Source organism: Syngnathus acus, chromosome 16, assembly GCF_901709675.1.
Source record: "Syngnathus acus chromosome 16, fSynAcu1.2, whole genome shotgun sequence".
In the NCBI taxonomy this organism is placed as follows: domain Eukaryota; kingdom Metazoa; phylum Chordata; class Actinopteri; order Syngnathiformes; family Syngnathidae; genus Syngnathus; species Syngnathus acus.
In genome coordinates, this window is record NC_051101.1 from 681565 (window position 1) to 709175 (window position 27611).

The 27611-nt window shown below is 50.4% G+C and overlaps 2 protein-coding genes across 8 annotated transcripts; both read right to left on the reverse strand.

Annotated features, from left to right (window-relative positions):
- Nucleotides 1–7368: 7368 nt before the first annotated feature.
- On the reverse strand, nt 7369–25992 carry npr1b (natriuretic peptide receptor 1b). Of its 7 annotated transcripts, none has more exons than XM_037274889.1 (22): nt 25375–25992; nt 20121–20851; nt 18415–18602; nt 18169–18282; nt 17520–17655; nt 12527–12621; nt 11667–11811; nt 11510–11594; nt 11226–11343; nt 11084–11155; nt 10923–11000; nt 10499–10603; nt 10353–10424; nt 10110–10272; nt 9831–9986; nt 9598–9766; nt 9274–9420; nt 9073–9196; nt 8798–8866; nt 8518–8692; nt 8354–8452; nt 7369–7758 (listed from the first exon to the last, which is right to left on the reverse strand). In XM_037274889.1, the coding sequence occupies exons 2-22, from the start codon at nt 20833–20835 to the stop codon at nt 7613–7615; spliced, it is 3171 nt and encodes a 1056-aa protein (XP_037130784.1). In that variant the 5' UTR covers nt 20836–20851; nt 25375–25992; the 3' UTR covers nt 7369–7612. The 7 variants fall into 7 exon arrangements, with proteins under 7 accessions (XP_037130784.1, XP_037130783.1, XP_037130782.1 ...); XM_037274888.1 differs by having other exon boundaries at nt 11676–11811; nt 18169–18297; XM_037274887.1 differs by having other exon boundaries at nt 18169–18297.
- Nucleotides 15091–17513, reverse strand: LOC119136456 (craniofacial development protein 2-like). The gene is made up of 2 exons (XM_037274996.1): nt 16078–17513; nt 15091–15997 (listed from the first exon to the last, which is right to left on the reverse strand). The coding sequence occupies exons 1-2, from the start codon at nt 16875–16877 to the stop codon at nt 15757–15759; spliced, it is 1041 nt and encodes a 346-aa protein (XP_037130891.1). The 5' UTR covers nt 16878–17513; the 3' UTR covers nt 15091–15756.
- Nucleotides 25993–27611: the final 1619 nt, after the last annotated feature.

Consider the following 27611-nt stretch of genomic DNA (forward strand, 5'->3'; position numbering starts at 1 on the left):
TTTAAGGATTTCAACTTAAAGAGACACTATCACAGCGGTGGCCAACCCGCGGCTCGCGAGCCGCATGCGGCTCTTTGGCTAGTTTCATGCGGCTCTTTTACGTTCATATCAACATTTGTGTTTATTTTTCGTGCGTATTTGCTTCGCTTGAGTTCAATATGGTATTTTGGTCAAACGCGCATGCGCGTGAGGTGAATTGGTTTTGCCCGCTTTTTTTATGAATGGCGACTGTGACTACGGGGGCCCATTAGGTCCAGAAAGGCTGACAAGACGCTTGCCAAAATGGCAAGGAAAAAATGCACAGCTAAACGAATATATGACGATGAACACAGGACGTTTTTAACAGAGTTAAAGTTGTTTTTTGTTGAACGCTATGGCAAGCCATTCTGCCTGATATGTCGGACGTCATTGGCGCATTTAAAAGCTTCAAATGGTCAGCGCCACTTCAGCTCACTTCATGCCAATATCGATAAGGACTTTGCAAAAGGGACTGAATTTCGCAAGCACAAGTTTGGAGACTTTGAAAAGTCAGGCAGAAAAATAGGTACAGTTTTTCAAAAAAATTACGAAGCACTCAGAGACTGTCACACTTGCATTGTTTCAACTGGCTTGGAACATTGCACGGGCTAAAAAGCCATACAATGAATTGGAGTTCGTTAAAATATGCCTCAGTGACGTTATTGAAATCTTGTCTCCTGAAAACGACGAACTCAAACGAATGGTCTGTCTGTCTATCTGCGCCTCACGGCAAAAGCCATTGCCAATCACCTGTTATCCAATTTACTCACTGCGTGCTCGTTTAATTTCTTCAGATTTAGGAAAATGCAAAGACACTGAAGCAGAAATTAGACTTACACAGGTTGGTTGAGTTCAATCACAATTCTTGTTAAGAAAGCTCTGTTTTCGGGAAAGTACAATACAGCGCTGGGCCCTTCAAGAGCAGAAAGTCTCCATTCAGAAAAGGCCACGTTCAAGGTTCTTTGGTCAGCTTATATTCAGTTGCACAGGCCGGTGTGGGGCGAGTTTGATGGGTGATGAGTCGTTGGGGTGGGGCGAGTTCGCAGTAGAGTTTGATTCAATGGGAGTGGGTGCTGGTTATGGACGATTCGGTGTGTGTGTGGGGGCTGCCGTCTTCCATCCTGTCTTTCGGCCTTGGTGATCATCTTTGGCAGAGTCCTTGGCTGTCTCCCTCTGGCACCTGCTGGTTTTATCTCCAAGTGACCTTCCTGTAAACATTCTGCTCCATTCCTACACTGTCGCACCTCATCCATTCGTCATTCTTTCAATTTTGTCATTTTGTACGGAATTATGTGAGCTTTTGGCTGTGACATCATCAATTTACTAATGTTCCCTGACGATGCAAAGTTTGTTCTTTTGATACTCCATGTCTTTGCTTACATCATTACATTCTTAGTTTAATCATGCTTCCGCACGTATCTCTTCTTTGTTAAGCAAAATATTTCCCTCTGTGCAGAGCGTTCAGTAGTAATCGAAAAGCTGGCGTCTCACATCTAGGCGACATATGACGTTTAGTCAAAACACAAGATATAATCAAGTATTGAACGGTCAAGACGACTCTGGCCGTGTCCATGATTTAGAGAAAAAACATCAGGCATGCATTACACAGTTCCTTAAGGGTCATTAAGCTATTTAGGCAACATATCAAAAGACATTTATTTTGCAGTGCACAGAAATACATATTGAATCGTGAAGTTGTAGCAACCTCTGTTATTATCTTATATCAAAGAATGTCTAGTTATGTCTGCTTTATTGGTTGACTCCATGAATATACTTGTCTGCTTATATACTTTATCCAAAGAGATGTGAGCGTATCTGTTATTGTGGCTAGGCGGGTTTTGTGTCTTTTGACCCTATTCCTTCAACGGGCTGAATATTGCCAACAGTCATCCCACTTTGTGAATGCTACTTCAGTCAATCAGCAAGCACTGTAAGCATTAGGGGTGGGAATCTTGAGGCACCTCACGATTCGATTACAATTCAGAGGCTACGAATCGATTATAAAACGATTGATGCATTTTTAATTTATGTATATGATGTACTTTTTCCACATTTCTTTTTGTCTCACTGAATGTGGCTTTCATGCATTGCTCTTGTTTGAAGCACGTGTGCTTTCAGCTCCCACTCATCGGTTATGAAATGCGCTGTTATAGTAACAAATGACTCGGTGCTCACAGACGTCCACGCATCACATGTAACGGCGACTCGGTCTGCATTCAACAGCGATGATGTTATTTCTGCTTTAGTCTGCTTGTAGAGTGCCGGGACGGCCGTGTCGATGAAATAGCGTCGGGATGGGATGACGTACCTCGGCTCCGTTGCCGCCATCATTCTCCGAAATCCCCGATTCTCTACAACCGAGTACGGTTGCAAACCCATTGCAATGAATTCCGCAATGCCTTTCGCAATTCGCTTGGCTTTTTGCGATGTGTTTGGCAGCTTACTCAGAGCGTCCTTAATTGTTTTCTGGCTGCTAGTAGCATCAGCCGGCTTTCCCACCTCCTCTGTAGGGTGGAATCGTGCTGTGTGACTTCTCATATTCGTTGTGTTGCCAAAGTATTTTATTTTAGCGCAACAAATCTTGCATACAACATATGATGGCGCCGTGGATGGCAGCCACGGTGAGTCGCTCTCTGTTTCTTTGTCTTATTTTGTGTGTTTTCTGTGTCCTCTGCTGTCCATCCCGGATCACTTTTACCAGAGAAGCGCTGTTAAACATCGGACAGTCTTCTTCTGGTATTTTCTCTCCTGTTCTCTCTGATTCAGACTGTTTGTCGGAGATTCTAGCCGGAGCGGATCTATAGAAGCTAAGATTTGGTTTATCGCCTCGTCTATTGCTACATCCAACAGCACAGCAGGTATCCGGCATTTTTAAGCTCAAATAGCAGCAGATATAACAAGAAAGCGTGTGTGAGTCGTAGACCGGCACTGAAAGGTTGACCGCCAAGATGGCCGCCAAGCTAATGTGGGTAGCTTGATGACGTCAGCTGCAAAGCCTCTATACAAGCTAGCGCGACGGCGGCGCGGAAAACGAGCCGGAGCACTCGTAAAACTGAGGCAGAGAGGGTTCCGTTCTGCCCTACCGTCAATTCATCTGGCGAATGTCCGCTCCCTGGCGAACAAGATGGACGAACTGCTGCTCCTCACTTCAAGGAACACGGACTTCAGCAGATCCGCCGCGCTGTGCTTTGTGGAAACGTGGCTCAGCGAACGAACCCCCCACCACGCCGTGGAGCTAGCGGGGTATAGGCTAACTCGTGCAGATCGCAGCGCGGAGCTCTCCGGAAAATCGAAGGGAGGTGGTCTCTGTTTCTACATTAATGAACGTTGGTGTACTGATGTCACGGTGTTGAAAGAGTTTTGCAGCCCTCTCCTAGAAACACTTTTCATAAACTGCCGGCCGTTCTATTCACCACGGGAGTTCTCCTCAATCGTCATGGCGGCTGTTTACCTTCCACCACACGCACGTGCGAGTGAAGCCACGCAGATGCTGGCTGACCAGGTAACAGACATGGAGAAACTTCTACCAAATTCACTAATCATTGTTCTGGGTGATCTTAACAGGGCGAACCTCGCACACGAACTCCCCAGATACAGACAGCACGTAACGTGTCCCACCAGAGGGGCACAGACTCTGGACCACTGCTACACCGTGATCAAGGATGCATACCACTCTGCGGCTCGTGCAGCTTTAGGACTCTCGGACCACTGTCTAGTTCATCTGATCCCGGCCTACAGGCAGAAACTAAAAACTTCTAAGCCTGTGGTGAGGACTGTGAGGAAGTGGACAGTGGAGTCAAGGCAGGACCTCCAAGCCTGCTTTGACTGCACCGATTAGGGAGTTTTCGAGGCTGCAACTTCAGACTTTCATGAACTCACTGACACTGTCACATCATACATCAGTTTTTGTGAGGATCTGTGTGTGCAGACTAAGACCTTCTGCACGTACAACAACGACAAACCTTACACCGAACCTCAGGAGGCTGCGCAAAGTCAAGGAGGAGCCCTACAGGAGCGGCGACCGCGACCTGTTCAAGCAGACCAGAAACACACTGAACCGAGAGGTCAGGAAAGCCAGGAGGTGTTACGGGGAGAACCTGAAGAGACACCTCTCTGCCAATCCTGATCCCTCAACAGTGTGGAAAGGTCTGCAGAGCATCACGGGGTACAAGAAACGAACCCCCCGTCCTGTGGAGAGCCCAAGGCTTGCTAACCAGTGGCCAAGAAGCCCGCCATCACAGGTTTGAATGACTACAGACCTGTCGCACTGACATCTGTGGCCATGAAACCTTTCGAGAGGTTAGTGCTGAACCACCTGAAGGATGTCACGGGCCCCCTGCTTGACCCCCTCCAGTTTGCCTACCGGGCAAACAGGTCAGTGGATGATGCGGTCAACATGGGACTGCACTACATCCTGCACCACCTGGACACCCCAGGAACGTACGCCAGGATCCTGTTCGTGGACTTCAGCTCGGCGTTCAACACCATCGCTCCTGACATCCTCCAACAGAAGCTCATCCAGCTTGCGGTGCCTGCCTCCACCTGTCAGTGGATCACCAGCTTCCTGACCAACAGGAGACAGCGTGTGAGGCTGGGGGGCATCACATCTGACACCCGGACCACCAATACTGGAGCCCCTCAGGGGTGCGTCCTCTCCCCACTGCTCTTCTCTCTCTACACCAATGATTTCTCCTCAGGTGACTCTCCTGTGAAGCTCCTGAAGTATGCAGACGACACCACTCTCATCGGACTGATCCAGGACGGTGATGAGACTGCGTACAGACAAGAGGTGGAGCGGCTGGTCCACTGGTGCAGCCAAAACCACCTGGAGCTGAACCCGCTCAAGACCGTGGAGATGACAGTGGACTTCAGGCGAGACCCTTCACCGCTTTTACCCCTCACTATCTGCAGTAATACTATTCTCTCCACAGACACCTTCAAGTTCCTGGGAACCACAATCTCTCAGGACCTGAAATGGACCGGCCACATAGACTCTGTCCGGAAGAAGGCCCAGCAGAGGCTGTACTTCCTGAGACAGCTCAAGAAGTTCAACCTGCCGCGAGAGCTTCTGAAGACCTTCTACACTGCCATCATCCAGTCTGTCCTCTGCACCTCCATCTCTGTCTGGTTTGGATCAGCCTCCAAACAAGACAAGCACAGACTGCAACGGACAATCAGGACTGCAGAAAAGATCATTGGAATCAACCTCCCATCTATCCAAGACTTGTACCTGTCCAGGACCAGGAAACGTGCAACGAACATCTCTACAGACCCTTCTCACCCAGGTTGCAGTCTGTTTGAACTACTCCCCTCCGGACGGCGTTATAGAGCTCGGTATGCCAAAACCAGCAGACACAGAGACAGCTTCTTCCCCCAGGGTGTTGCTCTGATGAACTCACACCACTCTTAGAGTCTCAGAGTCATTACTGTGCAATAACATCCTGCTCTTCACACCTTTTTTGAATTTGTCTACACTGTTTTTGCCATTTTTCACATGTCCTGAGTGTTGTTAGTCACCTAAATGTTGAACAGAGGGTGTTTTACCGAAGTCAAATTACTTGTTTGGCACGCTCAAACATGGCGAATAAAAAACTCTTGAATCTCTTGAATCTTGAATACAACGTAGCTTTTGTCCAATTCATTTCCTCCGTCAACATTGTAGAATCCAAAATGATTCCACACGTCTGCTTTTAAATTTTTAGGAGCAGGTCGTATCTCTCGGCGAAGTGGGTTGAATATCTCAAGCTCAGCCATGTTTGTTTTTTTTTTTCTGGAGGAGTGTACTGCGGAAGTGTGCTGAGTGTGCCACTGTGCTCTCGGTCCGTTCCGCATAGCGTCTCGGAGAATGCGCTTACTTCATTTTAGTTCCGCTTTACTTGGCATATTTAAATAATCAGAATTTGGATGTTTGCGAATCGTTCTCGATTCTTCCACCGCCAAATCACAATTAATCTAAGAATCGGAAATTCCCCCCACCTCTAGTAAGCATCATATAAAGCAGCGTACCAAATTGCTCAGTGCAAGAAAAAAAAACACCATTGCAAAAGAGCTGATACTACCTGCAGCCGTGGATAAGGTCTCTGTCATGCTGCCTCATTTTGAGCACAAATTGTTTTATTCATTATTGTTTTGTAGGTTAAAATGTTTTATATATTGTGCTCCTGAGTTAATGTTGCTTATTACTTTGAATTGAATATTATTTATTGCTGTTATTTAATTTAATATTATGGATGCTTATTATTTTATTGTATTTTTTCCATCATAAAATGGCAGTTGGTCAAGAATGTTTATAGTTTAAATAATTATAATTTATTTTTAATTTCAGGCAAAGTGATGCACATTGAATCTGTTCTGTTACAGACTAAAAAACAATGTTATTAATAGTTATTCTTTATTGTAAGTTGATCTTTCTTTTTTATTTACATTCTGTTTTCTTTAATGTTAATAACATGGGGGGGCGCGAAATGTTTTCTTCTCCCTAAGAGGGGCATCACAGAAAATTATTGAGAAGTACTGGTATACACAGACTCACACGCACACACCAGAGAATCAGAAAGTTTGCTATATGACGTTATGATGTGATACAGTTAGTTTCCTGTGAGCAAGTTAGAACAGTGTTTCCCAACCAGTGTGCCAGATGTTCAGCTGTGCCATGGGAAATTGTCCAACATTAATTACGGAGCGCATTGTAAACAGGATCGCCAAACCACTGGTCAGTTAGCACAAGGCCTGGTCAGCCACTTGCTAATCGTGCATGCGGGGCAAATCGGAGAATCTTGAGATTTCATGTTGTGGCATCGGCACATACTGAGTTTATGTGTGTTGCTGTGTGCTTTTACTAACAGTGACACTATGATGGCTGTGGTGCGTTTTTGGTCCGATGGAAATCAAGAGCATGGAGTTCAATGGAAGAACCTGGATTGTTCATTTTTCACCAACATAAAATACACAGTCAAGTCGAGACACCTCGACTGTGATAGCCACTCAGCCGCTGTCAGAACAGCAGAGCGTCTTTAAAAGTGACTTTGTTCTTAATGTCGCAATATTTATAGAGCTAGTCTAAAACAGTAAACAAAGTCATATTGATTCTTTTGGATTTTGATCACAATCACTTTCAATAGTTTATTCCTTACACTGTGTAAAACCTTTTTTCAAAAACTGTCACTTTTATTTACAAAAGAAATACAATTTAAAGAATATTTAGTATTTATTTTTATTCAATTATTCGACTCTCCATACATATTTAGGAATAGAACTTTACGTCTTTTGTTGTAATATAACTGATTTTAATATAGAAGCTGGTGTAACACTTAACAGATTTTTGTTGGTGGTGTGCCTCGAGATTTTTTCCAATGAAAAGGTGTGCCGTGAATGAAAAAAGGTTGGGACACACTGAGTTAGAACACAATGTCACGTCTACATTCAACAAAATGAAGCAATTGCTTTTGGTTCAGGTCAATGCTGAAGCCGTAAGAGAGCGGCCTTCTTCCGTGTGTTGCCTTTTTTTAGTCAGGTCCTACTCGCATGGCCTCTTAGCTTCCCCGCCCAGCCCGGCTGAGGCGCGGCCCCACCCTTCGGCTCACTTGCCACCCGCTCATTGGCTGTCGCTCTCTCCCAGCAGCCAGTAGGTGGTCATCTGTCCTTTGCCTTTGACGTGCACGTCCCCTCGCAGCTCCAAGCGGAAGTGGCCTGATTCCTGTAGGACGTCGTGAGTGGTCGACGACACGTGGATCTTCAGCGCTGCACGCGTACACACACACACAAGTCCAAGCGGACATGAGCAGTGGTCATTTTGATATTACTGCATTCACCACGCTATAGGCTAAATAATCATCGCAAAAAAAAATCTACACTCATGCAATGACTATTCGAATGCTTGGCAGTTTTCAATTGGAACTTTGTTCCCCCGAGGTCTTGACCAAGTTTGCTGATTTGTATGGATGCTTTTGATGGCTTTTGCATGAAAGCTGACACAAATGCATCTTAGTGTCGTCAGACTTCCTTTTCCCCTTGTTCTTCTTTCTCAAATGCCACTCGTGAAGCAACTTCCCGATACTGTTGCGAGGCCCCAGAGGGCTCTGTGAACTCAAGTGCATGTCGTGTCAGAACATGTGACGTGACGTGCAGGCTTCTTTATCGTACGGTTTTGCCGCTCTATGCCATTCAATCCTCGAGGGAACTCGAGTTGCTACTCACATTTAGAAAGCGGAAGAAAAATTTGGAAGGAGTCACCCCCCCATCATTTGTCAAGAGGGACGCCTCTCTCTGTCGTATGACTGCAAGCAATTCTTATCAGCAAAGGCAAAATGTGGAGCAATTGTCGAGGTGTGCCGACCTTCTCCGGTGGACTCCATCCTGGACGAGGTGTTGACAGTGTCGCCAAACAGGCAGTAGCGGGGCATCTTCAGACCCACCACGCCCGCGCACACTGGACCTACAAACACGCAAACCTTCCAAAGTCCGTGTCTCCTTTCCTTACCAAGGCGTGTCGTGTCTGACCGCTGTGTATGCCGATCCTGAGCTTGAGCTGCTCATCAGGTCGATGTCGTATCCTGAAGGTGGCGACGGCGTCCAGCAGGGCGAGGGCCATGCGCGCCACCTCGGGGCCGTGCAGCTTGCCGTTCCTCACCGGCAGCCCTGACACCACCATGTAGGCGTCGCCGATGGTCTCAACCTAGGGTCGCCGCACCGTCAAGCCGTGTCAAGCTGACACGTGGCGGCGCCGACAGGGCGCGTGTGTCGCCTCGCCACCCTGTTTCGCCGCCACGTGCCCCCTTACCTTGTAAACGTCAAAGTTGTCTATGATGGCGTCAAAGCACGTGTACAGGTCGTTCAGCAGCGTCACCACCTGGAGACAAGCAAAAGTACTCAAGTCCCGCGCGCACGCGCGCACACACACGCGCACACACACGCGCGCACACACACACGCGCACACGCGCACACACGCACACACACTTCAAATGCTCCCTCGGCGCATAGTGACAGCATTTATGGCACTACTTCTCTGCACTTTCAAAGAAGAGAGGTGGCGGGGCGGGGCCGGCGCACGCTCACCTCCATGGGCGTGCTCTCGGCGGAGATGGCGGTGAAGCCCACGATGTCGCTGAAGTAGATGGTCACCGAATCAAAGGCTTCGGCCTGCACCGTCTCACCGCGCTTCAACTGCTCCGCTACCGAGCTGCAGGGGGGCAACACAATCAGAGCAGCGCTCCCGTGCCATCCCCAACGCAGCTTTTAATAGCGTGTGCTACTGACTGTGGCAGTATTTGGTAGAGGAGCGTCTCCGCTTTGCGTTTCTCTTCATGGTAGGCTTGCGTTCGTTCCTCCACCAGCTCCTCCAGGTTGTTGGCGTACTGCTCCATGCGCGACAACAAGTTGTCCAGGATGTTGGTCCTGGACTCCCTACACGCACGCACACACACACGCCACCTGGCGTCAGTTGGCCTGTTACACCACACGTCCAGCCGCTTGACACGTGTTCAAGGGCTTTGGGGTGCTTTCAAAGGCTTCTTTCCTGTGCCAAGTTTGCGCGGGCCCACGTCATTTTCCAAAAAAGAAGAGCGTCTGGCACGTGCTTACTTGTTCTGCTTGCGCAGCAGCATTCGGATGTGGTTGAACTCGGGTCTCTCGGTGGGCTCCTCGGCCCAGCAGCGCTGCATCAGCTGGCCCAACTCAGGACTGTGAGCGCGCGGGTCCACGGTGGGTCGGAGGCAGGGCCATTCGCCCAACACCACTCGGTCCACCACCTCTGCACGAGGAAGGAGGATGAAGAACACATCAGCCCCGGCGCCCCCCCCAACTTGCGCTCTGACCTTTGGGGCTGAGCGGATCGCCGTCCAGGTAGAAGACACCCCGGCGCAGCGCCACCTCCTGGAGGATGATGCCAAAGCTGTAGACGTCGCCCTTCTGGGTGCCCTGAGGAGGTGGGGCTTCGGCGCGCAGGAGTTCTGGAGCCATCCACAGCCTCTCTGAGGGATCACATCGCACGGCACCATTCAACGCCACGTCAAGTCAGCCAGAAGCCAGTGGGAAGCCAGCGAGAAGCCAGCCAAAAGCCAGCGTTGCGGAACGTGACCCCAAAGATGACTCACGGGCGTAATAGGAGTGAGCGTCCTTGGCCGGTTGGCTCTCAGTCTGCAGACTGCTCAGACCATAATCGGTGATCTTCAGCACGAATCGCTTATCCACCACACAGTTGGACGACTTCAGCTTGCCGTGAGACACCAGCACGCTGTTGTGGAGGAAAACCATGCCCTGCGTGCGCAGCCGGGACATCAAAAGCAAAGAAAAACAAAACGCCTCCGCTGCTGGTGGATGGCAAAATGGTACAGTACCTTGACGATGTCATTGATGAGCGAGTATTTGAACATCCAGTCCAGAGTTATGCTGTCATTCTCCAGGATGTCCTATACACGCACGCAGAGGGAGAAGGAGGGGTCACCGCATTTGCCCCCCCGTACCTCGGAGAGGGAGCGCCTACCTGAAGACTGCCCCGGGGGCAGTACTCTGTGATGATGCAGGTGTTTGGCGGGTAGATGCAGGCTCCGATGAATCGGGTGAGGTGTTCGTTCTGAACGTCTCTCATCTGAAACGTCGTCACGCTCGACCCGCGCTCTTATGACATCATCGCAATGCGCATGGACGCGTTCTGGCCGCGGCCCCGCGTTGTCCGCCCAAAATGCCGCAGTGCTCAAAACGATGAGTCGAGAATCTTAACGATGGAAAGGAATTACGGCACACTTTTGAGAGCCAACGGCTATTGTGGGACGAATGAGCACCGACTCCCAGCGTTGACTCGAGTGTCCACGGCAGGGGAGCCGCTGGGCCGCCTGACACAAGAAATAGTCTCGCCGCCAGAACCAGCGGGTCCGGCTCGTCTCACGGGAGGCGAGCTCCATACTCACGTGCTTTAACTCAAACAAGAGCTCCCTGGTCAACTCGATGCGTTTCCTGTTGGTGTACTTGATGGCCACAATGTTGCCCTGTGGTAGAAGAGGTCCACATCAGCGAAGCCAAGCATGCACGGCACAGGGCGAGCGGCCGCCCGGGCGAGCGCCGCGCCGACCTTGTAGTAGCCAGTCTTGGCAAACACCTGCACGTGACCGTCCGTCATCAGCGAGCCATAGTTGGAGCCTCTCTGCAGACAACGAGCGTGAGGCTCACCGGCCATCCCGCCTGAGCCCCGACCAGCGCACGACGGGACCCACCAGGGACAGCGTGATCCTGCTGCCGCTGCGGAGCACTTTGTCCAGGTTGCTCATGTGGATGTCGTCCCAGGAGATCCTCCACAGCTGAGCCACCAGCTCCTTCTCCAGCTTGATCCTCCTGGAGCCATGACAAGGACAAGCGCAACCAGTCAGAGCAGCAGCGGGGGTAGGGCATTTTCTTGTCAGATAGTCCACTTTAGCCTCGATTCCGTTTGACCAACTATTGGCTGAAATTGTGGCCTAGCTCTGCCAGGGGGAGCTCTTGAGCGGCCACAAGGCCTCACCTGAAAATGAAGATGGCGACTGTCAGGGTCATGGTGAGGATGAAGAAGACCACCATGGACACCATCTGGTGGATGGTGATGGTTTCTGTGGACACAAAAACCATCTTGTGAGAAGGTGCTACTTCCTGCTGTCTCGTCTGCCTGCCCGGGCACCCACCCAACTCACTGGTGTGGCAAGCGGGATTTTCGTTCTTGAATCCGCACACGGGAATATCAGGGGGAGGAGCTCCACCTGGCCAGCGCAGCAACCTTCCGGGAATGGCCGTCAGCTGCTCCTCCAAGCTGTTGTAGTGCAGCACCATCTGTATGCAAGCAAGCAAGCAAGTAAGCAAGTAAGCAAGCAAGCAAGCAAGCAAGCAAGCAAGCAAGCGTGCAAGCAAGCAAGCAAGCGTGCAAGCAAGCAAGCGTGCAAGCAAGCAAGCGTGCAAGCAAGCAAGCGTGCAAGCAAGCAAGCGTGCAAGCAAGCAAGCGTGCAAGCAAGCAAGCGTGCAAGCAAGCAAGCGTGCAAGCAAGCGGCTTGATGATGAGCGCTGCGCGTTCCGAATCACTTCGTGCGTGAGAAGCAAGTCTGAGAAGCAAGTCAAAAAATTTCTTTCTTGTTCTGAAGGGGGATTTACTGACAGCAAAATTGTTTGACGCCTGAGGAATTCATTTGGAGTTTTGCATGTGGCTTTTCCTTTTGCTCAAGAATTTCAACTGTATTTCATGTTTTTTCTTCAATGAATGAGAATTGTTTGGTATTGAAAGTGCGCAAGTGAATCTGAAATCAAATGTCTTGGGAGAATGCTCTCCAAAGATTTGCTTTTCCGGCAAGATTCCACATTTTGTTCTGGTTTTGGGAAATGGCTGAATGCTGCAAGGTCGTATCCCATTCAAAAGCAACTTTCCACATTTACGGTCAAATCAGCCCAGATCAGGTCCACCACCTACAAAAGCTGAACTGCATGGCCATCGTTGGGGGACTAGGGACCGCCGTGTCAATGATTTCCAAAATCTCTCACACACGGCACGGTGTACCTGGAAAGCGCTGTTGGCGGTGTCAATCATGTCCCACAAAGCAAAGTCGGTTTCTCTGTCTCCGTTTTCATCCAGCTGCAATGTCCCAGTCACACCTGAACGCAACATGATGACACGCACACACACACACACACACACACGCACGCACGCACACACAGACAGACGCGCGCGTAAGTGTCGGACGGCTGGCTTTGGACATTCAGGCCAAGAGCAACAATTCTTCAAATGACAAAATTTGGTCAATTTGTTACGATTGGAACTGAAAATCTGTCGGGTGGGGCGTCTCATTGGTTTTCTCTTTCTTCCGCTCGAGCACAGGCGCAATAGGACAGAATGCGCAATTGGAGGACCCAAGCAACAAGTCGCAACGACGTGGATCAATCGAGCCTTTGTCCCGAATTTGAAAACAAAGGTTTTGCAATCGCTCAAGACGTGCTGTCGCCGCACACTTGAATTTCACATGCAGTCCCCTTAATTTTGGTTTGGGATTTTGCAGTCCTGGCGGCGCACTGGGTAGCACGTCCGCCTCACAGTTAGGAGGGTGCGGGTTCGATTCCACCTCCGGCCCTCCCTGCGTGAAGTTTGCATGTTCTCCCCGGGCCCGCGTGGGTTTTCTCCGGGCACTCCGGTTTGCTCCCACATCCCAAAAACATGCTTGGTAGGCCGATTGAGTTCTCCAAATTGTCCCGAAGTGTGAGTGCGAGTGCAAATGGTTGTTTGTCTCTGTGTGCCCTGCGATTGGCTGGCAACCGGTTCAGGGTGTCCCCCGCCTACTGCCCGTTGACGGCTGGGATAGACTCCGCGACCCCCGTGGGGACTAAACGGTTCAGAAAATGGATGGATGGATGGATGGATTTTGCAGTCCTGTTATTGCCATGTTGCCCGTGTGTAGCCGAGCTCGCTGTCGGCGGTGGTGAGTCCCGAGTGTAAACCTGAGAGCCGTTGCCAGGCAACAGCGGCGCGTAAATCAAAGATAAGGAATTAGGAACATTACACGTGACAGCAAGCAGGAAGTGCCTTGACCCAGCCGGACCGCCGCCGGCTTTCCATTTTGCGCGAGAGGACAAATGGCTCAGAGCGGCACACAACGAGATTGGCGGCGTGACGGATATCCCCGGGGAGGACAAAGAGACGAGCGCGCGCGCACAGCATGACGTCATCGCCCCTGCACTTCTTTGGCCAAGAAAACGTCAGAGCGTGTCTCCTCCCTGGAGACCGCTCATCCTCCCCATTTTGCCCATCGAGGCTTTTCATCCACCCGGCTTTTCATCCAGCCGGTGGGAGCGGACAACAAGAGTTAGGAGAAAAGTAACAGTGGTTGCTGTCTGACAAGCACTCGAATGACATTGTCAGGTCAGGCATGTCGCGGTGACGCTTCGCTGCGCTTACCTTCTTGCTCCACTCCATTGGTGACCTTACAGCGTAGGACCGACACCCCCAGAGTCTCAAGATGCTTCCCGAGCTGCTCCAACCACCGTGCACGCGGTCGCCCTACCAGGCGCTTCCACCCCCTCGGGTCCGGAGCGGACAGAATCCTGTTCGCTGGATCTGAGGGCGGGTAGCGTACCATGTGGCTGTAGAAGCGCAGCTGTCGCTCCCATATCTGGCAGTTGACGCACTCCATCCCCGCTCGCTCGAGAACCGTCTGGTTTGACACATGGTCTCGCCAGTGGATCCCGAGGATGCGACGGAGGGAAGTGCACACAAAGGTGTTCAGTCTTTGCCTTTGCCCGCCAGTCAGTGTCCATGCTTCACAAGAGTAAAGCAGGATGTCATGACCAGCGAGCGAAAGACTCGAACCTTTGTCAACGTGCTCAGATATCGGGAGCGCCAAACAGTCCCATTCAGCGAGCCCATCGCGCCATGCGCAAGACCAAGCCGACGAGCGACCTCAGCCTCACACGAAGCGGTGAACCACGCTGCCGAGATAAGTGAACTTGTCTACGATCTCCACCTTCTCGCCCGCCACATCGGCTGACTCGATAGCAGCGTCCAGAAAGTCACCGAAGACCTGGATCTTCATCTTGATCCAGGAGACGCGCAGTCCCAGCGGCTCCGCCACCTCGCTCAGCGCTTCAAGTGCTTCGGTCAAGACATCTCGGGTCTCCGCAAAGATCACACCGTCGTCAGCAAAGTCCAGATCAGTGATCCGAACATTGCCGAATGACGCCCCGCAGCCCGTCCTGTCTACAACGCGGCCCACAATCCAGTCTGAAAGTGATGGGGCTAGTACGCACCCCTGCCTCACCCCAGTATTGACTGGAAAGAAGTCAGAGGTGGTGCCTCCGTACTTAACAGCACTTTCTGTGTCGGAGTATAGAGCCGAGATGAGATGGACAAGCTGTGGGGGGATCCCGCGTAGCCCCAGAAGTCTCCACAGAGCATCTCTACTGACTGAGTCGAACGCCTTCTTGAAATCGATATAGGCTGATATAGCTTTCTATCGAATTCTCGAAAGCGCTCGGTGAGGACACGAAGCGCGAGGATGCGGTCTACGGTTGATCTTGTTGGTGTGAAACCAGACTGCTCAGGGCGCTGGTGGTCTAAGAGCTGCTGACATATCCTGTTTAGAAGTACCCGGGCGAAGACTTTGCCTGGCACCGAGAGAAGGGTAACCCCTCGGTGGTTGTTACACTCCCGGATATCACCCTTCCCCTTCCAGATAGGAACGACAACGCCCCTTTTCCAGTCGGTTGGGATGAGCCTCGAGCTCCATACGGAGCAAATAAGCGTGTGCAACCACCGGAGCGTGGCATCCCCTCCAGCTTTGAGCATCTCTGCACAGACACCGCAGATTCCCGGAGCCTTTCCATCCCTCAGCTGGCCCAGAGCCTTTCGGACTTCCTCAAGAGTCGGCGCATCAATGCTGAGAGGTGGGTTAGGCACCAGGTTCTGGATGCGTACAGCAGAGAGCTCGCAGCGTGGAGGTTCGGCCCGATACAACTCCTCGAAGTACTCGGCCCAGCGCTTCAGCCCATCTTCTTCCGAGAGGACACTGCCATCAGCCGCGAGGACCGTTGAGCTGCGCGGGCGTAGCCCAGACGAGCTGAGTTCTCGAATCGCCTCGTAAGCTGGGCGAGCGTCACTTTTACCCAAGTGAACCTCGACCGCCTCACAGAGATCTCGAACCCACCCCTCATGGTCCCGACCAGCAGCTCGAATGGGTTCTCGCCTCAGTTCCCTGTAGCGACCGGTTCTGCCATCGAGTCTTGCCTTGCGGCACTTGCCGATTATGTCCAACGTCTCCTGGGAAAGGGCACTCCCACGATTCCTAGGGATCTCTGGAATGCTATCGCTGGCAGCCGCCAGGACTGCGTCTCTGAAGTGCCTGCGGGTCCTCCGTTGCGCCCAGCCCACCAACGCTCCCAGCCAAGTTCCCGGCATACGCGTCCGCCACGCCAGGCTCCTGCAGTCGACCGATGTCCAGCCGAATCTGGCCGGGTGCCGCTCTCCTCGGAGCGCGAAGGCGTAGTTTCAGCGTTGCCACAAGAAGCCTGTGGTCGGTGTTGAAGAACTGTGCACTCCGGAACACCCTGCAGTTCTGCAGCAGGGTCCAGCGACCGTCCACGAGTACATGGTCAATCTTCTTCCTGACCAGGCCGGTATTTGAATACCAGGTCCAACGCCACGAATCCGGCCTCTGGAACCATGATCCACCAACTCTCAAACCATGACTCCTGGCAAAGTCAAGCATCATGGTGGAGCTGGTGTCACGTTCCCAATTGGGGAAATTTCCAGAGCCGTCAGGACCGACACATGCCTCGTAGCCATCCCTGCAGGTACCAGCGACAGCATTGAAGTCCCCAAGAACAATCAGCGTGTCCCTCCCAGGAACAGCGTCCACAACCGAGCTGACTTCAGCGTAGAAGTCTTCCTTCGCAGACAGCCCACTCGTCCCGGTGGGAGCGTACACTGCGACAAACGACACTACACCCAACGAGTGTGCGAGCCATAGTCGCATAATACGCTCCGAGACCGACGTGACCTCCTTTATCTGTGACGCCACCTGGTCTGCCACCGCAATGGCCACTCCCACTTTGTGCTGACCGTCGAGTCGACCAGACCAGTGGTAGGTGTATCCACCTGCCCTGATCTCGCCAGAGCCCGGCCGCCTCACTTCAGAGAAAGCAGCCACCGCGATGCCAAGCTCCGCCGACAAGGCGGGCACGCGGGAGTCATCCTGGAGTTTCAGGCGGCCGCCCGGACCGAACGCCTCAGGTTCAACCGAGGGTTTCGCGATCGGGTGAGCGACACCTCTGCACCACCGCAACGACCCGGTTGCTCCGGGGTTTACCCTCAATCGTGCTGCGGGGGTCCTGAGGGCTTTCCCGCCGCCTTCATATGGCGCCATATTTTTGCGTCGGGGGTACTTCCCCGGAGCGGATTTCTAGTATTCTGTTGCGGGAGAAATTTAAGGGGGTGGGGGTGCAAGCCCCACTCCCCCGTGGCTACGGATGCAAGAGATGCCACCTCTTTCAGTACCTGGGCAAGTGCCCAAGTACCGCCAATAAGGCTTTTCATCCACCCGGCTTTTCATCCAGCCGGTGGGAGCGGACAACAAGAGTTAGGAGAAAAGTAACAGTGGTTGCTGTCTGACAAGCGCTCGAATGACATTGTGGAACGGGCTAAATATCGGCCATGTGCCGGGAAGGGCCAGGAGGCAACGTCGAAACAATTCCACTCTTATCTCAAGGCTGTATTGCACATTTGCCTGTTCGTTTTGCAACTGCGTGTTTGCAACACATCCCGTGTGTGCGTGTGTGTTGAAAGACGATGTGAAGATTGTTTGTGCACCGTGAAGATATTTCAAACAAAATGTGCAACTCCCATGATGGATGACACGCCGGCTGATAGATGACACGCCGGCTGGTGGACGACAGACCAAAACAAAGCGTGGGAATGAAGGGCAAATAGAGCGACTGACTGATAAAGTGACGGTGGCAAGTGTGACAAGTCTGGTCTGACCGCATGTGCGTGTGCGTGCGCTCAGGACCATGAAAAGTTCTGTTCCACATCCGCTGGGTGACCACCCTCCCTGGAGGCCGCTCGCCAGACATGCTCATGGTTTCGTTGAGCGCGTGCGTGTAGAGCATCAGGCCATCGTAGAAACCCCCAGCGATGATGTTCATCTGCAAGATAAAAAATATGTCATCAGCGCCCAGGCGCTCCTTTCGTGACGTCGCCGTGACACAATTGTCCGCCCGTCGGCCCAGCCCTATCCTGACCGGCCTCCTTCAGCACACCTTCCCAGCAGGGCCATGGGTTGCCCGCTCACACGGACAAAACAAATATGCAGGCGCTGCTCAAAGATGACTCGCTGTTTGCTGACATTTATTGTGTGTGTGCGAGAGAGGGAGAGTTAAGCTCATTAGTGTCTCTCAGCTGCCTGCTACTGATTAACGGGTTTTTACAAGCAGCCTGACAACCTGCTCCTGCCACACACACACACACGCACGCACGAAGGGTGTGTGCGGCAAGGGCCCCAGCTTGCGCCGTAATGTGATTACGTGTATTGCCGGCCGCGAGGAGGAAAGTGGCCGAGAGTGCTTGCTCGTGAAGATCTGCGCAGCCTTCGGATGGCGCGAGCGCACGTCGGCCTGGCGCAGAGCGGAACATCTATTTTTATTTGCTTGCGGACTGACCAGTGAGTCGTCTACAGTGTAGTTGAACATGCTCTTGGCGTCCATCTTCAGGTTGTCCACAAAGTCCTTGTACTCAGCATTCTGAGGCTCTCGGTACGTCAGGATCTTGACACTCTGACGGAGACGACACTTGGCGTCAGCCATATTCGTGAACGAGAAAACACGGCGGTGGTGTCACGTATACGGCACGCACATACAAACACAGGACACGCATGTCACCGTGAGCGAGACGGCCGGAGGCGCTACCTGGAAGGCCTCCTTGGCCGCGGCGTCGTCTGCGTCGCCGCGCGCCCACGGCAGGCGGCGCTCCGACTTGAGGCTCTCGCCGAACACGTCGATGAAGAAGAAGACATACTGCTCGTGGGGAAGGTCAGCGCGGCGGAAGTGCACCATCAACTTTCTAAACACGTCCGGCGAGCAGCACACGAACATCACTGCGGAAGACACAAGCATTTGGAACGCTGCTCAGCTTGGCCTCGGCTCATCACAGGGCGGCCGCCAAAGAGCCATCCCGCATCTGAAAAACCGTCGTTGCTCAATGATTCAAGAGTCACACCGACGCTTGTGCAAAGTATTTAAAGATGACGGAGGTCTCTCCCGTAAAGCATATTTCGTTTGACCGGGTTTGGAGGAGATAGGCAAACGTGAGCAGCCAGTTTCCTTTAAAGGCAGAGGTCGCGCATCCTGACAAAGGACTTTTGGAGCCTTCCTTGGACGCAGCTTGAAAAAGGCCAAGGAAAGCACAAAAAGAGTGGCACTCGTCGGTGCGATCGGGCGTGCCGTCTTCCTCCCGTGCGTCAGGAAGCCACCACCCCTGTTCCGGCGCTTCTATTGTTCCACGGGCGGGAAGTCGGCAGTTAAAGGCAGGCAGGCAGCAGGCAAACACAAGCCAAAGCTCGGCCATGCCCCAAAACGCTCGGCTCCTCCCACCGCGACACGCATTACAACATCTGCAAAGACGTCATCTCGGTGGGACAAAAACAATCGGCGAGCCCACCCTCCTCCTGTGAGCAAAAGCAGAGACTCCAACCTTTTGGCATGGTCGCGAGGAACCACCCGTGCGGCGGCACTTTGAACCAAAACACGCACCTTGCAGCGCATTTTGGAGAATGTCGCCTCTGTCCATGAGTGAAATGCTTGTTGCTTTTGTGCTCAGGCCAAACAGGACAAGTGGCTTGATTTGGACAAAAGGTTGGACGGTGCGAAAACGGCGACAATCAAACGTGAGCAGAACTAGTGCGGGCAAGTGTAAGCGGCGTGTTTGTCAGGAAATAGCTGCACATCTGATAGGCGCGCGGCGGCTTCCTTATAAGGCCGCAGGTTGCTGACCTCCGTTAATGAATGTCCTGCTTGGGGGTGGGGGGGCAGCTCTCCCTCGCTCGTTCACACATGCTTGTGCGGTTCCCAATCTGGGGCCCAGGGGGTGGGCTTTTGGGACCAGACCAAGGTATTTATAGACCCTCCAGACCAACAAAACAACTCAACGCCAAATTGAGAAAATATTTTAAATGAGAACACGCAAAGTCAGGCCAGAGCCAAAGCTGGAATCACGAGGCGGATGCAAGCGCTTCAGGGCAGACGCAAATTGCTCCGAGCCGGCGAGCGCGATTGATCCGTCGGGGGCGGGGAGGGTCATCAGTTTCATGTTTCCGCTCTGCGCCAAGCGCCAACATTTTGCCGGAAGGAGTCTTGTCGACAAGGTCTGGCCACGGCGACTGCGGTGACCTTCAAATGGCGTCCCCAACCTTTCTCAGCTGCCTTTACTCGTTTCAATGGCAGAGAGAGGAAAAGCAAATAAGACCAACATTCTTATTTTTGTTTGTTTGTTTGTTTGTTCTTTGTTTTTCCCTCCTGAAGCCAAACGAGCCTTTATGTTTTTCTTCCTCACTTTTTTCGCCCGTGTTTTGTGTTTGTCATGGGCGCGGGCACAATATGGTGAGGTGTGTGCTGACCTCTGCCCTCGTTGTGGACGTCGGCGAGTATCTGGGCGTAGTCCAGGTGCGGGCGCTTCTCCTCAAAGACGCTGTCCACCAGCGTGATGTTGATCCTCTTGAGCTCGTCGTAGAGGCCCTCGGCGGCAAAGTAGCAGGGCCGGTCGTCCACCTTGTCATCGTTGAACATCAGCATGACGTGGCGGAGCCAGCCAAAGCGCTGGCAGATGCGCAGGGCAAACTTGCCCAGCTTCTTGTGGGTGGGGCCCGTGTTGGTGATGGATGGGTAGACGCCACCGTAGAAGGCCACGGCCGGCGCGCCTGCCGTCACCATGGGCACATCCCAGTGGGCGGTGAACAGGCCCACAGGTGAGGACGCGTACGAGCAGCCCGGCCCAATGAAGGCCCACGGGTCGTGCGCCAGCTTTAGGTCCACCGCCATCAGCGGCGCCACTGTCTCGGAGCAGATGCCATCTTTGTCCTCACTGCTCTTGAAGACGTAGGTCAGGCGCAGGCCGGGCAGCAGGGTGGGGTCAGCGTTGACCCGCTGCACCGCCTTTTCCAGGGCGGGGCCAACGCGAGGCCACGCCCATGGGTAGCCCGTGTTGCTCTCGGGCAGGATGACGGCCAGCGTGACGTTGTGAGGCTCGGGACGTGCCGGCAGCAGCAGCAGCAGAAGCAAGACGACGCCGCAGCAGCAGCGGGGGGCCATCCTCGCTCCGGAGGCGAAGGCCATCTCTTCGTGACCGGCCCTGAGAACACCACACGGCCTCTTAAAATGCCGTGTGACAAAAAACATCTCCTAAAGCCAGAAATAGCTCCCAAAATATCTCAGGAATGTCTCTAAAATGTTCCCTCCCTAAAAGTCTCTACTCAAAGCCCATCGAGAGCTCCCTAAGTTTCGGAAAACGTCTCCAAATTGCCTCTCACGGCTGCCTGAAAGTGCTTTAGGGAGAAGCCCCAATATTTGGGTGGAGACATTTTGGAGACCGGGTCACACACCCCTTTAGAACACCTATGGAGAACCGACTTCGAAGTCCACCCTAACCTGATATTTCAGCCGCGTTTCCTAAAACGTCCTCAATCACAAATGGTGTCTCGTGAAAGTGAACAAAGATATATTTTCATCCTACGTGCAGCCACGCAAACCTCACAGTGGAAGGCTGGGTCACACAAAGCATTGCAAGCAGTGTTTCCCAACTTTCTCACAAGATGTTGCTACACAAGCCACCCAGACCTTGACATGGGGAATTTGGGTCCGTAAAGTCGAACTCATGAGCAGCAGGTGCTCCCACTCGACTGTCTTTGGCGCGCTTTAGACTTTCTGGACCTGGGTCGCCCATCTCTGCTTCCAAACAAACCTCAGAAAATGTTTCAACATGCACATAGCTCACAAATGTCTCCGAAAAGTATCGCCACAAAATTCCTTCACGACTCACCGCCTCAAAACATCCTGGCACAAATCTTGCTGACAGACACTCAGAACGTCACAGGCGGGTAGCACAAATGTCAAGGGAGCCATCCCAAAGGTTAATGAGCGACCGGCTTAATGAATGAGTTCACTTTTGTTTATGAGAGCCATTCGCTCACTGATGTCATGCAAAAAGGTCAACTCATTCTCACCATCAAATTTGGGTCCTATCTCGCCGCATGGCTCGTATGAAAATTCCCATTATGTATTGCTAGTAGGGGTGTAACGATTCATCGATACACATCGATTAATCGATATAATGCTCTACGATTTATTGGCATCGATGCTAAACGTAAACATCGATTTATATCGCCGTGTTTGACCTCGGACATTAGACGCGACTTTATTTTGAAATCCAGTTCATTGTTGCTTGCTTCCTCTTTCCGGGAGCAGTACGCGGCGTGTTGTGTTGTGAGCAGAGCAGGCACGTGAAAGGGGAGCCGACAACTACGCGGCTCCTGGGCTGGTGCTATGGCTAGTGTCCAAGAAGACGAGGAAATTCGCTCCCCTTTGGGCTTCAAGTCATTCGTTTGGAAGCACTTTGGATTCCAAAGAAAAGATGGCTCAACGGACAATTAAAATTATTGTAAATAAATAGTTCAGTAATGCACTTTAAAGTTAATGGTATTACAAAAAAAGAAAGAATATTCATTTTTCTTTACTTATATGAGAAAAAATATAGGAATTTGATAAAGTTCAGTGTTAAAATAAGCACTTTGTATACTACGATACTCTTGTAATTTCCTAAATAAAGAGTTTGCAGTACCTTGTTGATTTTGCGCATGAATTGTTATAAATCAGGATATTGTTCTCTATTTTTTATTTAAAAAAATAAAATAAAAATATCGATCGTGGAGCACTATATCGTGATGTAGCGTGAATGAATCACAGCAGGCTTTAAGATATCGGCAAATATCGTATCGTGTTACTTTGTATCGATATGATATCGTATCGTAACAAAACCCGCGATTTACACCCCTAATTGCTAGCATGATGCACTCTATCGAGATCATTAGTCCATGTGACTGATGCTGTCTTTTGCAAACATCTCGCATTGGTCAGAAACCTCCCATCCCCAAAACACAAACAAATGGCATCTTGTGGAGTCACACATAAACGTCACCACATTTGGACATGGGAGGTTGCTGCCCAACCTCGGCGATACTTTGTTTAGTACCGGTGTTACAGGTTAACTTGCTCCCATGTTATCTTGCTCCCCGTCTCCAGTTGCGCTCGTTAAGGTAAAGAGAGTTGCGCAATCTTGTGTTTCGTGACTGCAGATTCGTCACAAGCGATATGGAACTTGCCTGACTGCAAAACTGTTCAAATTCTCAATAAAAACGTTGAAAGAGACGTCTAGTTTACAGTTCCGACTGGCTGTAAGAAATAGCAAACATAAAAAAATAAATAAGAGGATCAGTCATGAGCGGGATTTGAACCCGTGACGCAAAGTAATAAAGAATGGCTCACTGGCCATCCATCGGCTTTACCGCTATGCTATCTACAATCTTTCCGAATTATTTTGAATATAGCCAAAACCAAATTACCCAGCGAGGGTACGAGTTCATCTGATGCCTAGTGCAGTGTTTCCCAACCTTTTTTCATTCACGGCACACCTTTTCATTGGAAAAAATCTCGAGGCACACCACCAACAAAAATCTGTTAAGTGTTACACCAGCTTCTATATTAAAATCAGTTATATTACAACAAAAGACGTAAAGTTCTATTCCTATATATGTATGGAGAGTCGACTAATTGAAGAAAAATAAATACTAAATATTCTTTAAATTGTATTTCTTTTGTAAATAAAAGTGACAGTTTTTGAAAAAAGGTTTTAGACAGCATAAGGAATAAATTATTGAAAGTGATTGTGATCAAAATCCAAAAGAATCAATATGACTTTGTTTACTGTTTTAGACTAGCTCTATAAATATTGCGACATTAAGAACAAAGTCACTTTTAAAGACGCTCTGCTGTTCTGACAGCGGCTGAGTGGCTATCACAGTCGAGGTGTCTCGACTTGACTGTGTATTTTATGTTGGTGAAAAATGAACAATCCAGGTTCTCCCATTGAACTACCTGCTCTGAAGGGATAATAGTCCTCTTCTCTTCTTGACTGACAATGAATGTGATAGCTTAATACAGTGGTTCCCAAACTTTTGCAGGCTGGCGCCCCCTTTGGCTCCCCAGTGAATTCCTAGCGCCCCCCCCCCCCCCCAAGGCACATATGGAAACAAACACCTCTTTCTTGATATTTGGTTTGCTGCAATTTGAAAAGAGAAAGGTTAAACACAAATGTGTATTTCACAAATAAAACCCAATTTAGTATTTAGTAAACCAATTTATTTTTTAGCAGTTTTAACTGTTTCAGCAACATAGAATCGTAAATAAACATTCCACCAGTAACCTTCATTGTCTCACACGTAATATTAATGGGATGGATGTGCTTGGTGCAGGGACATAAGCTTCTCAACATCAGGCTGGAACTCACTAAGAAGAAGTCGTAGATCCCCGCGGTCAGTAATTTTCAGTCGGTTTCTTTGCTTGGAAAGAAGTGACCCACGGACCGGTACCGGTCCGTGGCCCGGTGGTTGGGGACCACTGCCCTAACCAGCTCAACACAACACAATACGGCGCGTTCTGGCGAGTCCCCAATTTCATGTTGACTTGAACTCAAGATGATGTTGACCGCCAGAATGCGGTTTTTATTATAAGATAAAATTCGGAACATTACAAGCTTGAAATTACAAACCTGCTGTCGGATCTGACTGGGCCAGAGCGGCGTGTTGTGTACAAATCGACTGCCGCCCCCCTACCGCCCCCCTACCGCCCCTTTCTTCCTCACCGCCCCCCCAGATCTTTCCACCGCCCCCAGGGGGGCGGTACCGCCCACTTTGGGAACCACTGGCTTAATACAATCAGCAAATAACAAAATGCGTATTACAGGTAATATTTTATTTCACAACACTTTGCCTTGTTCCTTTCGTCTCTGCTGTTCACTTCAAACACGCTCCATACAAACGCAATGCTCTCGTATCAGACGCTTGCTCGATCACCTGCTCGTTTGCTGTCACAATGTACCCTACACAAATCCGAAACATTTGTTGCGGCTCCGAGTCACGACGAGGGGCAAGTTTTGGTTTCCAAGGGTGTTATTATTCCTCTTCAACGTCTCTCCCATACAGAGCCGCCTTTTTCACATGTCCGCACGTCACTTTCCTCTCTTTTCATCTGATCGCGGTGGTGCCTTTATGGGCAGTCGGAGAAATCAACGCCAACAAAAAAAATACATCCAGCCTAGTTAAGACCATACCAAAGACTATAAAAATGGGACCCATTGCCTCCCTGCGTGTGTGACGATCATTGGGACTTAAAAAAAAAAAGAAAAAAAAAAAAAAGAAAAAAATAAAAAAAAAATTGGGTGCGTATTATACATGGGTACAGGCTTTTTTCCAGCATCAACATGCCATTGTTAGGGTGCGTATTATACATGGGGGCGTATTATACACGGAAAAAAACGGTAATTGTTAATGTTTTTCAAACTTAATTTGAGTCAGTCAAATTTTGTCTCTTCAGTCTCTTCGGGGGGATTGACATAATTTTTTATATTTTTGCGTAGGGCCCCCTGGAGGTCTGAACCGGCTCTGACTTTATTACTCAGGTTTTAAGAGATTAAAATTAGCTTCTAAGTTTGTTTTTCGAGTCATGCCTTTGTTGATAACCATGTGCTACTAAAAAGCAGATGGGCATCATGTCTTTTTTTTTTTTTTAAATAAACAATAAAAAAAAAAAAAGTGATCTTACCTCAAAGAGTGTGGACGTCTTGCGTCCTCATTTTGTCACTTTTGCTGATTTAAGCACGCAGCATGCGGAGCAGCTCAGGCGCTAGCAACAGACTAGCTAAAAGCCGAAACCCGCCGAAGATGACGTCACAGCCACAATAAATTTGATTGAACCGTTCACCCCAACGCAATCAATGTCCTCCATCAGCCCCAAAAGAACAAAAGAGGAGGGGGGGGGTTATGGGGGAGAAGCGAAATCACTAGAACCCCTCGCTCAAGCACTCTTGAAATTATTGCTGAGATTGTTGCGAAGCCGTCAAATTGATTCCATGTGTGTCCTCGGCGCATTTGACATCGGGCTGCAGCGAAGAAAAAGCGCAGGCGCGCTGTCGCTCACACGAACACGCAAAAATAAAGAACAGAAAGGAGAAGCAAGAAAACCAAAGTCCGAGCATGACAGGAACAACCAAACCAAAACGAGTCCAGATTCCAGGACCAAATGAAAGAATGAATGACGGCGGCGTCCAATCAAGGCAAATTGTCCTCATCTGTCTCCAATTGCCTGCTCGCTCGGTCAACTCTGACATGGGACCAGCAGCGCGCGAAGTCGGCAGGCAAAGTGGCAACTGGCAGCGGCGGACCAGAAGCCAGCCAGCAAGGGAGGGACTGCACGGAAGGAGGGGAGGAGGCTCATGGGAGGAAATGAGCCGCAGCCGCCAGGACAGAAAAAGAAAGAGAAGAGAAGAGAAAAGAAAGGAAAGGCAAAGAAAAGGGAACAAATGACAGGAAATGAGATGCTGGGAAAATATACGTTGGTTCGCTATGACGGCAAATACTACACTCATAATGACACGTCATCATTTCAAGCGCAATTCATTCATTCATTCATTCATTCATTCATTCAAGATAGTTGTGTCGTATCGTATCGTATGCTGTGTTATTGTATTTCCACCGCATTGTATGATGGGCACGTCACTTACTGTGTCAGTGCCTGGGCAGACACTGCTTGTCTTGCACTTTGCTGGGCCACAAGCTTGACTTGAGCACAAATTGATTCCCACCTGAGTCAGGGAGTTTGTGTGTGACCCACAACAACATGGTTAGGTTTTTTTTAGTAGCGCGTATATGACCTCAACGTTAAAAACCTCTAAAAGAAAAAAATCTTGTTTGCTGATTGTATACGTTCAATCGTGAATTGACAAGCGCTTTGACCTGTGAAGAAATCCCACCAGTGCTCACGTCTGGTCACACCGCATACATGAGCATGTACCTGCATGTCACGCGACACTCCCGTGTGGATACTACAAACGTGATGTGACGCACGTGCCACAAGCTCATCTGTCAGCAAGCATTTGCCGTGCAGCGTCATCCAAGCAGGTCCTCCCACAAAGCGAAAAGTATGCAAGTGACAAGAATGTCTCATGATGGTGCTTAAGATGATGAAAGTCCTCAACTCACACCGACATAGTGCGAAAGCACTATTTTGTCTGACTTACTGCATTTTGTACAGCGACTTTGAATGTACTGATAGGCACTTTAAATAAAATGTTATGCCACTAGCTCAGGGGTGTCCAAACGTTTTGCAAGGAGGGCCATATTTAATAAAGTGAAGGGGCCCAGGGGCCAATAGTTATTTCAGACATTTTTTAACTACAAAGTATTAATGCAAATACACACTGTTATAAAACAATTTTCATTGTCACAATTGTCTTTATTTTTCAAATGACCAAATAACCAAATATAAGCCACTCAGGCAGATGTGAACAACTCTAAAAACACAAATTCTGCCTTTCATTCATATTGTAGTGTATTTTTAGGTCTCATGCAATGTATATTTCATTTCTAAGCTTAGAGGTGACTAGGTCACACGCGCATGGGATTTTATGGGGCTGGGCCAGGAAGGCAGACTTCCTGGCACCAGGATACAGCCATTTGGTTAGAATCAACAAGGCAGGCTGGGGGGTCAGAGGACATCCAGCAGCCCTCGTGTGCGTGCGCCCGAGTAAGGTAAGGGGCGCGGGGTATAAGATCCAAGGCGGGAGTAGACAGGGGTACTTCTTTTTTGGCTAGAGCAGGGGTCTCAAACTCCAGTCCTCGGGGGCCGCATTCCTACATGTTTTCCAAGTTTCCCTCGTTAAACACACCTGATTCAAATGATCAGTTCATCCTCACGTTCTGCAGGAGCCTGATAATTGAATCAGGTGTGTTTAACGAGGGAAACTTGGAAAACATGTAGGCATGCGGCCCCCGAGGACTGGA

What these genes read in the sequence shown, in the direction of transcription:
- LOC119136456 (XM_037274996.1), bottom strand. Translation starts at nt 16,877, where the DNA reads ATGGCGCCATATGAAGGCGGCGGGAAAGCCCTCAGGACCCCCGCAGCA. An exon ending in CTCGTGGACGGTCGCTGGAC is followed by an intron (nt 15,998 to 16,077) that starts CCTGCTGCAGAA and finishes CAACGCTGAAAC; the next exon opens with TACGCCTTCGCGCTCCGAGG.
- npr1b (XM_037274887.1), bottom strand. Translation starts at nt 20,835, where the DNA reads ATGGCCTTCGCCTCCGGAGCGAGGATGGCCCCCCGCTGCTGCTGCGGC. An exon ending in CCGCCAACAGCGCTTTCCAG is followed by an intron (nt 11,812 to 12,526) that starts GTACACCGTGCC and finishes GCTTGCATACAG; the next exon opens with ATGGTGCTGCACTACAACAG. An exon ending in GTCGCCATCTTCATTTTCAG is followed by an intron (nt 11,344 to 11,509) that starts GTGAGGCCTTGT and finishes TCATGGCTCCAG; the next exon opens with GAGGATCAAGCTGGAGAAGG.